This window comes from Engraulis encrasicolus, chromosome 5 (genome assembly GCF_034702125.1).
Source record: "Engraulis encrasicolus isolate BLACKSEA-1 chromosome 5, IST_EnEncr_1.0, whole genome shotgun sequence".
Lineage (NCBI taxonomy): Eukaryota > Metazoa > Chordata > Actinopteri > Clupeiformes > Engraulidae > Engraulis > Engraulis encrasicolus.
In genome coordinates this window covers 41,335,974-41,348,149 of record NC_085861.1, presented here as the reverse complement: position 1 = coordinate 41,348,149, position 12,176 = coordinate 41,335,974, and the positions used below count along the sequence as shown (strand labels likewise).

At 46.5% G+C, this 12,176-nt stretch overlaps 1 protein-coding gene across 1 annotated transcript; it reads right to left on the bottom strand.

Annotated features, from left to right (window-relative positions):
* Window positions 1–438: 438 nt before the first annotated feature.
* Window positions 439–8,783, bottom strand: si:dkey-82o10.4 (uncharacterized protein LOC797793 homolog). The gene is made up of 5 exons (XM_063199407.1): window positions 8,236–8,783; window positions 7,962–8,033; window positions 7,357–7,489; window positions 2,320–2,461; window positions 439–845 (listed from the first exon to the last, which is right to left on the bottom strand). Exons 1-5 carry the CDS (start codon window positions 8,656–8,658, stop codon window positions 767–769), a joined length of 849 nt encoding a protein of 282 aa, XP_063055477.1. The 5' UTR covers window positions 8,659–8,783; the 3' UTR covers window positions 439–766.
* Between the last annotated feature and the right edge of the window lie 3,393 nt (window positions 8,784–12,176).

The window sequence follows — 12,176 nt, the reverse complement described above, 5'->3', positions numbered from 1 at the left end:
GTTAGGTTTGTATCCTAAAGTTTGGAATAGTGACTGAGTGTGTGACAGTAATGGTGATAAAAGGGTTAGGGTTAGGTTTTGTGAGACATGAAGGCCATGGTCAATTTCAGGCACTCTTTTGATTATGAGGGTGGGACGCGGCCCGGGTAAGCCTTCATTCACAGGGGCACCATCCCTCAACAGTGGGCGTCTGATGGGATGGTGGTTGTCTTTTTGTATGTTATGTGGTTTACTTTGCTAACAGATCTGTCACAGCCTGAAAAGTTGACAATACTGATTTTTTTAGACCGAGACCACGGAACTGTTGGTTCAGTGCCTTCCGCGTCCACCTCATGCAAGGTCAATAGGATCCGTTGGCAGATGGTGCCTGTATGAGCAAAGGGTAATGTGGCTTTCCGACTGTTCTTCTCCGACGGCGGATCCCACTGACTTTGCATGGGGCGGACACGAAATACCATTGTTCGGACCTCTGCCAAAAGGTCAGGGGTGCATTTCTGGACAGCCAAGTTGCTAACTATATTAGCTACTTTGTTAGTTGCAATGCAATTTCCCATTGGCAACTACCGAAGTTGCTAACTGCTAACAACTACGCTTTCCAGAAATGCACCCCAGAATTTTCAACTTTGATGGTGGCAGTGGATCCGTCACCCAGTCAGACCAAGTGTATGAATGTAACACATGAAAAGACAACCCTCCATTTTATCAAACACCCCTTCAATCAACTGTCAACGGACGGTGTCCGTGTGAGCGAAGCGTGACACTGATGTCACTCCAGCTGCTTCCAGTGCCAGATGTGGGTCACCATCCAGTCGGGGTCAGCTCCGGTCGTCAGCTCCCGGTGAAACCTGTGTGTAGACAAAAGGGGAGAAATTTAACACACACTGTGGAATTCAAAGACAATAAAGACAAAAAATGAAGAATAAACTGTAATGCACTCAGAGAGTGCAGACCTCTGCCAAGGAAGCTGTTTGATAGAACATTTGACTATGTTACACACCCTAATTTTGTTTCAAGTCTTTCTGTCTTTTTTTGAGGAGTTACAGTAGAAACTGGAATATCAAAATTTGCCCTATCCCGTGATGGTGAAGAAGCCTTTAAAAAATTCCTGGATCCGGATCGTGATTCGAATCACCACCAAAATTTAATCACTTGTTCCTTTTGTCATTTCCAACTCCAAAAAAATGTCAGCAGAATCCGTTCATAACTTTTTGAGTTATTCTGCTGACAGACAGACAGAGAAACAAACAGACAGACAGACAGACAGACAAACTAAGGCGACAGAAAACATAAACTCCTTGGCGGAGGTAATAATAAAACAATCAACAGAAACAACAAACAATAATCAGTCATGTGGCAGTGGCTCGGGGGCAAATGGGTGTGTTGTCTTTGGCCCAGGGAGATAAGGCCCAGAATTGGGTCCCCATTACATTGTATTGTAATGGGGGGCCTTTCAGATGATTTTGTCCTGGGCCTGGTCAAGGCTGGCAGCCGCCCTGGTCCTCATCAACCTCACCCTTATCATCAACAACATCATCATAAACATCATCATCATCACCACATAGATCATTTACCATATGCCTTTTTATTCATCTTAAACTTCCACTCTTAACTTGTTCCTACACATAAAATAACAAAAGAAAAACTCTTTAACGCTGAACTTGACAGATGAAAACAGCTGGAATAATTTGGGGGGCCGTCTCAGTCTGCACGATGCCGAGGTTTCGGAATCGGAAGCATGACTAATTTGTTCCTTTGTGTGTCTGAAGTGATTAGAGGAGTCAAAGTGTGAGTAGGTGACAGATGGAGGTATTTGCAGATGTGTGACAGAGACTAAAGACAAACCAAGAAGAAGTGTGTGTGTGTGTGTGTGTGTGTGCGCAAACAGCTTAGAGCCAACCAATTAGCAATAATATATCCATCAAACCACTGCAAGGAAATGAATGTCTGCCATAAGCTAAGAATCCATTAACTCAATAGAAGAAAAGGGAAAAAAAGACACTTAAAGCAAGCGTTGGAATCCATCAGTCAATTGCTATCAATTTCTCAAAAGAAAATCTTCCTCGAGAAACTTTAGGGCTATTAAAAGTCTGCGCTGTGTATCAATCAAGAAAAAACTAAACAAGATTACTTCCTTAGTTAACCCCTTAATGAGGGACACCAGTAAGGAGGGGTGGTGCAGTGACACTTTCCACAAGTGACAAATGAATGTCACAAGTTAAAGCTGAAACTCTTGTCGTATTATTTCCTACAGCAAAATGAATTAGGCTGCTCCTTCATGTACAAAAATCAAAACAAAGTGTATAAGTGCTTAGCACCTACTCGTACACAGCGGTGACAATCTTTTTGGGTGGGTCCTCTCCGTTATCCGTTATTCTGAACATCCGGGTGCTTTCTGGGTCCTCAGGTACATCTGCGTCTGTCAGGTGCCAGAGGCGCATTATTATAGAACAAAACTTCCTCCCTAGGAAAGAGACATACAAACAGAGAGGATTTTCACATAGATTATTCACCACAAGTTGATAACCAACCTTGGTTTTTTTTCTTGCTCGCCTTCCCTTCATTCCTTATGTTCGACAGTACCCCACATGTATACCGACTGTGATTGAGACCAAAACCCATTCAGAGTGGATATATGGCGCATCCTCAAATTAAAAGCATGTTATTTTTAAATTGAGGTTGGTAGATTAAAACCACATAGTACCTCTGGTATCTGTAAAGGATCTCCTTGAGGCCTTTTAGATAATGTCGTTTAATCACTGGCCGCTCGTCAAAACACACGTACAGTACAGTAACTTACTAATAACGGAAAGAAGTCCCATGTCATGCGCATCACAGGTTAACGTCCCTGAGTTATTACCGTATATCTCATAGTAGATGCGCAGGGTCATCTATTACCGTATATGACATCTCCCCCTTCAAAATGGATAATTACCCTTAAACAAACAACCCGTTGCTTACTTGTATTAAGAACACTTTCATTAACATTTACTGTAATCATTTCAGCTGTTAACATTAAAATCAATATTAAGTCATTTCTATAACCTCTGTTATACTCAATCAATATAAACTCATTTCTATAACTTCTATTATAAAATCATCTCGGCAGGAACTTGGATCAGCATTCACAACAATAATGCATTTCAGTACAATTTTCACATTGTTTTCATTTTCACATTTCAGTCTCTTGTTTCTCTTCTTCTCACTTTCCCCCTTTTTTTTTTTTGAATAATACCCCCCCAAAGGCCATAGGTTGTCTACAGGTCAAGCCTGTTGACCGGTTTGCACACCCGTCCAGATCTGGTCACAGATTGACCGGGCATGAGGCTTGCGGGTGGAGCCACACTCTGACTGGCGGGGACTGTCTCTGTCACGTCAGAGTGTGTAGCTGTCCCAGTGTTCTCGCTGGGTGGCTGGGGAACCGGCTGAGGTTGTAGGTGGCGGCGGTTCCGCCGAAGCTCAGCTCCCTGCTGCGTCCTGATGACGAAGGATCTCGGAGTGCTGCTTTCCCCCGAGACCACCGCTGGCTGTGACCACGATTTCTCGTGATCCAACTTGGACCTCACCACGTCCCCTGGCTGCAGGACAGGTAAGGGTCGGGCCCCGTGGCGGCGGTTGTAGTAGTAGGCCTGCTTGGCCTTCTCTCTGTCGTCCTTCTCCTGCACTGCTGCTCTGCTCGGCCACTGTGGTCGGAGATTCTTTTCCAGCATGGGGAGCGTTGTTTTGATCTTTCTCCCCATTAACAGCTCCGCAGGGCTGTAGCCGGTCGAGGAGCACGGAGTGGACCTGTAGATCATCAGCGCCAGCACTGGATCTGCTTGCCTGAGGATCTTCTTGGCTGTCTGCACGGCCCGTTCTGCATGGCCATTGCCCTGCGGGTGATGAGGGCTGGACGTGCAGTGTCTGAAATCAAACTGCTTCGCAAAGTCTTTAAACTCAGCACTACAAAACTGCGGCCCGTTATCACTCACTACTTCGTCTGCGATGCCAAACCTAGCAAAGACGGCCTTGAGCTTAAGTATGACATGTGCACTGGTAGTGGATGGCATGTGCAGTATCTCTATGAATCTAGAGTAATAGTCTGAGATGACTAGGAAGTGCTGGTGGTTGTACTCACATAGATCCATTCCGATTCTCTTCCACGGACGATCTGGAAGTGGTGTAGAGATGAGTTGCTCTCTCTGCTGTGTACACTTCTCTCCTAGGCATGCCTGGCAGGAGGACACCAGGCTGCTGAGCTCTGTAGCGAGGCCGGGCCACCACATAGATGAGGAGGCTCTCTCCCGACACCTGATCAGTTCTTGGTGCCCGGATCCTGTGGATGATCTCGGTCCTCATCCGCTGCGGGATCACGATTCTGCTTCCCCTGAGGACCAGGCCATTGTACTCTGACAGTTCAGCTTTTACTTGTGTGTAGTGTCTTATACTCACAGGAACCTTGCGGCTGTGCTCCGGCCATCCTGCCCGTATGACCTTGATGAGTGACTGCAGTTCGGCATCCTCTGCAGTCGCCTTACGGATCTCGTCCATCTTGCTCGGGCTAGCAGGGATTTCCCCCACTACACTGGCAACATAACAAGCCACCTCACTCTCAGTGTCCGGCTCAGCACACTTGGACAGCGGGCTGCGTGAGAGAGTGTCAGCGACGACCAGGGTTTTCCCCGGAGCATACTCTGCCACGGGGCTGAATCTCATGAGCCTCATGAGAAGACGCTGGCACCGCACAGGCACGTTGTCCAGGCTGCGGCTGTTGATGAGCGGCACAAGTGGCTTGTGGTCAGTGACCAGTTTGAATGTGTCCATGCCAGTGAGGTACCTGTCAAACTTCTCACACGCCCACACGCCAGCCAGACACTCCTTTTCAATCTGGGCGTAGCGTGTCTCCGCGTCGGTGAGCCGTCTGGAACAGTAGGCGACAGGTTTCCACTGCTGCCCATGGAGCTGGAGGAGGACTCCTCCCAGTCCATAGCTGCTGGCGTCAGCTGACACGGCCGTGGGCTTGCTGACGTCGTAATAGGCGAGGACAGGCGCCGTTGTCAGTAGTTGTTTTGTGTGTGTGAAGGCTTTTTGTTGTGCGTGACCCCATGTCCATGCATTTTTACCTTTCAGGAGCTCGTACAGTGGCTGCGCCACTGTGGACAGGTTGGGGATGTACCTGCCAAGGTAATTCACCATGCCGAGGACCCTCTTCAGCTCCGGCACGTTCGTCGGTGGTGGCAGCTGCTCTATGGCCTCGACTTTGCCTGGGTCAGGCCGAATTCCCTCTCCGTCGATGAGATGCCCCAGGAAGCGCAGCTGGTGCTGTCTGAAGGAGCACTTGTCGCGGTTCAGCTTCAGCCCGGCCGCCTCGATGCGCTGCATGACCTTCTCCAGACGCTGGTCATGTTCTCTCACCGTCGCCCCGTAGACGAGCACGTCGTCCATGAAGATCTCCACTCCTTCCAACCCCTCCATCGTCTCCGTCACCTTCCTCTGAAAAATCTCGGGAGCGCTGGTTATCCCGAACGGCAGCCTCTTGAATTGGAACCTGCCGAACGGGGTGATGAAGGTTGTGAGCTTATAGCTGTCAGGGTGCAGTGGGATTTGGAAGAACCCACTGGCTGCATCGAGCGTCGAGAAGACAGTGGCACCGCTCAGCTTCGCTACGATCTCATCTGTGGTAGGCATGATGTACTGCTCTCTCTTAACAGCTTCATTCAGTCTTTTAAGGTCAACACAGATGCGTGCTTTACCTGAGCTCTTCAGGACCGGCACCATGGGCGCACACCAGTCGGTAGGCTGCGTCACCCTCTCAATGATGCCGTTCCCCTCCATCCGCTCCAGTTCCTCTTTAACCTTCTGCAGCATGGGTATTGGCACACGCCTGGCAGTGTGAGTGGCGTACGGCTGAGCATTTTCTTTTAACTGTATTCTTACAGGGTCAGTCTTTAAAGTCCCATGCTCACCGAATGCCTGCAGGTGTCCGGCGCTGCTGCACGCCGCTTCCTCCACTCTCCTCACCAGGTTCATCTTCACAGACAGGGGCCTGCTGAGGAGGTTGCTGACTGTGCGGCCTCGGACAACGTAGGCTGTGAGTGGGTGTCTTCTACCTTTGTAAGCCACAGTGCTTTTGATCTGTCCAATGCACTGCAACTCACCTCCTGGGCTATCCAAGTGGATGTCTGCAGGCCCAAGTGGTGCTTTTGGTCTGAGTGAGTGGTAGGTTTCCTCGCAGATGACGTTCACGTCGGCCCCCGTGTCGATCTTGAACTCAACTGGAGTGGAGCCTACCCGCAGCTTGACGATCCACTGCTCCGGTGACCCCTCGGCTGCTCTGCTCACTGCCCCCAGGTAGTATGTCGGTTGGTGCTGCCGCGACTGCTGCTGTTGCTGCTGCTGCTCCGCGACCTCGCTCACCGCCCTCCTGCTCTTGCACACCCGGCTCCAATGCCCCACTTTGTTGCACGAGTTGCATGTGGAATCTCGCGCAGGGCAGTTCTCCTCCCTGCTATGGCGCATTTTCCCGCACTTTCCACACTTGCCACCTCCATTGTTTCCCCCTTTTTGCTTTCTTTCGCCGAATTTCAGGTTCTTTCTGAATTTGTTGGTTACTTCGTGCACTAGCCCGGCTTCTGCCCCTTGCATGCTAACATGAGAGGTGACCTCCTCCGACTGCCTAACGGTTTCGATCGCCACGGCTAGGTTCAGGTTTTGCATTAACTGTAGCTGCTTCGACACCTCTTTGTCCAGTATCCCAACGACAATTCGGTCGCGAATGTTCTCTTCCCTATTCGCGCCAAAATCACAATGTTCTGCTAGCTCGTACAAAGCCCTTATAAAAGTCTCTGCTTTTTCCCCGGCTCTTTGAACGCGTTGATGGAAACATGCCCGCTCATGTATTACATTTCTGCGCGGCACAAAGTAGTCATCAAACTTGCCTAGCACACAGTCAAAGTCATTTTCATCTTCCCCCTCCCCAACAAACGTGAAAGACCGAAACACATTTTCAGCCTGGCTGCCCATAGCATAAATCAGGCTGCTAACCTGCACCGCGCCATCTTCATCTGCTAGTTTGGTAGCAGTTCTGTATCTCACAAAACGTTGCTTCCAGTCGGGCCATTCTGCTGGCTTGTCGAATGAGAAGTTGATCGGAGGGTTGAATTTCGGCATAGCTCCATTTTACGCTTCTGACACCATGTAAAGGATCTCCTTGAGGCCTTTTAGATAATGTCGTTTATTCACTGGCAGCTCGTCAAAACACACGTACAGTACAGTAACTTACTAATAACGGAATGAAGTCCAATGTCATGCGCATCACAGGTTAACGTCCCTGAGTTATTACCGTATATCTCATAGTAGATGCGCAGGGTCATCTATTACCGTATATGACAGTATCAAAGACCACCGAGACATCTTCTGGAAGTACAAATACAATATCATCTGAAGAAATGGCAAGGTGTCTTCTTTGGGTATCTGATAAGTCTTCATACTTCCTCTTGACTCTTTTGACAGCCTAAAATGCAGTGTTATCAATTAAGAATTACAATGTTACATGTTTCTGTTACAATGTTTGGAAATAGTATTATTAGAAGTTATTATGCCACAACATTCCTGTTCCATGCAACTTTAAATAGTGCTTCAGTAATGGGCAACTTTGATTCAGAAGCTACAATCTAGTACCCAAAACATATTCGATATTCCATATAATAATTTTACCTGTTCAATTGGTTACAGAAGCTAGTCCAGTGCCACCAGAGGCAGAACAATTGTACATGGGGCCCCAGGGCAAAATACTTTCAGGGCCCTCCAAAGTCATAGTAGGGCCCCCACCAACAATACGGGAAGGCCCTGGGCCCAGGGGCAAATGCCCTGCTCGCTCCTCCTATAGCTCCGCCCCTGAGTGCCACATTTATTGTGGCTTCTGAATTCAGGTCGCCCACTACTGTCACAGATGTATAAAGTAATGATTTCATCCAGTGTAGTACCTCTGCAGACACTACTTCTCTTATAGCCCAAAACTTGCCACTGGAGACCATTGAGGAGACGTGGATGACAGCCTAAGGACAGAATTGGAATATTAGATTTCATTAACACCTAGTTTACAAGTCACAGGCAATATGTTGTACATGGCTGTATGACTGTTTATTGTCGACTCTTGTAGGCCTCATCATAGTCGAGGCCACATTAACACCGTTCATCTCTAGCAAGTGTCAATAACATGTGCGCGCCATGACGCGCAGACGCACACTTTAACTCTACCTGTTTCACCCCAGTGTCAAACTCCACGCTGGAAATATTCAGATCAAAATAAAGTTCAATGAATAACATTATGATTTTGTTTCGTATCCAGGTGATGGGATCTGGAATGCCCACGACAGAGATGGCTGGCTGTCTTGGTGAAGTCTTGGGTTCATTGTCGCTGTCGGTACTGTAGAATCTGCATTTCTGGGACACAAATGATGTATTCTGTCCCCTCCAGTTTTGCAAGCTGTGATCATGAGGCTGTAGTGTCCGTTCCAGCAAACGGGAGTTATGAGGCTGTAGAAACGCCAGTGAGCTGAGCGGTGTATGCTGTGGTAGTAGAGTAGTAGGAGGGCTTCTCTTCCAAGGGCAGGCCAGCGGTTTGCAGCCCACTATCCCTCCGAACTCAAGAGACGTCGCAAAACAGGTAATTCGTTGCATCACAGATTATGTATCTCCAGCGCAGATAGACACGATACCATTTTCATTGTGGATCTTCAGAACGGGGATGCCGCGTCCCCGGTTCAGTTTGTTCCTGGTCAAGCTTACACAACTGTCTTCCTGTTGTACCCATAATGCTTTTGGGAAGAAGAGCCGGTTTTGAGACATATCCGAATAAATCCGGTAGATGGAGACACATCCTAACTTGTGAATTGTTGGAGAGAGCAAACTCGTACCCGAGGTCTTCCAGTCGTGAGGGTATTACGCATAGAAGACGGGGGACTTCGAGGCTGTATTAATAATCATGTAGTAGCCTAGGCCTACTTTTACACGCAGTGTTTTCCAAAGTCTGCCATATGAGTGCAACTTTTCTTATATTATAGGGTTCCCTTAATTTCCCCTTGGAATCAATAAATGATACTTTTCATATCACCAAATAAAGTTGTGTTGGGTTGTAGCTGATGACTGTTTTATTCAAACTCAACGATATAGGTCTAGGCCAATAAAAAAGGAAAGGCGAGAAAATAGCCTGCTCACTAAACTAAATTAGTTCATTGTGTGGGACAATCCACAGTTCGACATAGCTTATTAGTATTCCGAGTAGCCAGAATCCCTTTCCCTTGATAATAAACACAGCAGCCTATCCTGATTTTATACTTCGGACTAAAGCAGCCTAACATTTCCGAGTCGTTTCCGCTCAGAGCATCTCCACTGAGCCTGCCGCACAGGTGCAAAAATCATTGTTTCAAACGCTGGAAATTTGATCAGTAGACCAAAACATCATTACCATCCCGCTGTTTCCGGTGATTACAGGTCACATGCATTTGCGTTTGCGTTATATTTCTATTTTCTTTGTTGAAAGATGCTGATTTATTCACGTGTGAGGTATTATTTCCACGCATGAAAGACGAGCACAGACACCTGCGCGTGTGTACCCCCACCCTCTCTGGAAGTTCTATAACTAAGTTTATTGATAAATAATTAGTGGTGCACTTGATTATTGAAAGGAGCGTCCGGATATGGGAACATTTTAAAGATGTAGGCCTATTATAGTAATTAGCCCTGTCAGTTTGAAATGCTTTTGCATCTGGCGGGGGTAGAGTAGTGAAGAAGTGCGCGAAGTTGATACAGAATTCCCCGGCTTCGCATTGGAAACTCGTGGTGGTAAGACGATTGAAACAGGTAGGGAAACATTTTCCCCAAATTGTAACCTTATTGAATTTTTTCAGTTTTCCTATTAGGTTTCCTGACATACAGTATGATGGCTTTTTTTTTTTTTTTGCTTGATTGACATCTGGACGCAAATGGATATTGACCCATAATGCCTTCGAAAATTATTACTCATGGGGACTGGGCATCATTTGTGAAATGACTTTGATAGCTATTCCATCTTAATCAAACATTGTGTGACCAAGAATTTATTTGTTTGGTATAGGCTACTGTATGTGTTCCATGTTGTGCCACTATAAGGCACTGTTGTCTGCGCGTAATGTTATTGGTTGATCGTTGGATAAAACTGATTCAAGCGGTTCATTTTTTGACCTATGGTGACCAGTTCAAATAACAGATTCATAATAATTATGTGTGAGTTAATTACTGAAGCTGGTGTGATATCAGTAGGCTATACTATTTTAATTCATGTATGACAATGCAAGTGTCCGACTGTTAAAAAATAGGTGTTGCTTTGGCTTCAGTTATCTGTCATACAATTCTGGGCTTGGACACACACACACACACACACACACACACACACACACACACACACACACACACACACACACACACACACACACACACACACACACACACACACACACACACACACACATAAATATCCCAAGAGACAAACCAAGAAAGGTCTTTTCAAACTTTGTTGCTTTGTAATGACAGAAATTAGTGAAAAGGCTGTAAGTAATAATTTCAGTTTTTTTGTGACCAATGTTTTTTTTTTCACAGGTTTTTTTTCTTGCATAAATTAAAAAATCTGCTGAAATTTATTATTCATCTGAGATGTGATTAATATGCAAAATTATGCAAATTAAGATGCAATTAGGCTCCAATTCTCCAGTGGAATTTTCCATTATAATTTAATACAAAGTAACAGAGTAATTGGTGTCACGTGTAATTACGGTTACTCAAGTGTACTTTCAGGCATGCAAATGCTGGGCTATATGTTTGTTATCCTATGCAAATGCACCATGTGGCGTCCTAAACAAGTATGGAACACACACTCCTCACACGCATCAACAGTATACCGGCAGTGAGACATAACACAAGAGCATCCATCCATCCATCCTTCCAGCAAGCAATGGAAGCGATGACTCTCAATCGATTCTCAAAATATTGGTGGAACTCTTTCTTTCAGACATTCAACACATTCACTGAAGCCACTAATTTCATTTAATTGAAGTTGTCTCTGTCTGGTTGGCTGTTTGGCATACAGATCATGTATCAGTGTTTTTTCCCCTCTAATAACACACATCATGTTTTATTTGCCATGCCAGACAGATATACAATAATAATAGACAAATAAAAAATGATCAATCAATTCACTGTTATTTTCTTGAGGAGAAATTGGGGATAATTTTCAGTCAATGTCCCTGGTTGCGGTTGGCTAAGAATGGGACTGGGACTGGGAGGGGGAGAGGGGCTGGTGTGGTGTGGTGTGGTGTGGAGAGAGTCCCCTGGTAAAGTGGATGAAGTATGTCCTCAGCGCGCTGGTTCTTCTTGGGAGGTAAATTGATTTTAAACTGTTAAACACGACTGGGTACATGGCCTGACATCTCTCTTGTCAGCACTGTAGCCCCCACACCCACACCCACACTCTCCCTGCACACCCCCGTCCCGCCTAGCGTACGTACATGGAATAACCCACACCCACACACGCGCACAAACACACACACACACACACACACACAGACACACACACACACACACACACACACACACACACACACACACACACACACACACACACACACACACAGACACAGACATACATCCAAGCACGCACAGCCATGTATGTGTGCCTTAGTAAACCACAAACACATGCATATGCCGGCACACTTACACACACACAGTACAATAAATTCACATAACCTCGCGTACACACAAACATACACACACACACGCACACACACACACCTCTCTCTCACACACACACACACACACACACACACCTCTCTCTCTCACACACACACACATACACACACACACATACACGCACGCACATGCGCACACACACACACACACACACACACACACACACACACACACACACACACACACACACACACACACACAATTAACATCCACTCTGAACTGCCATCTCTTGTTTCTTAAACCTGCTCACTCTCTTGTATCTGTCTATTCTTCACACTTTCTCTCTACTCTCTCTCTACTCTCTCTCTCTCTCTCTCTCTCTCTCTCTCTCTCTCTCTCTCTCTCTCTCTATCTCTCTCTCTCTCTCTCTCCTCCCCCCCCTCTCCACCCCCGTCTCTCAGTCTTGTTCATGATCA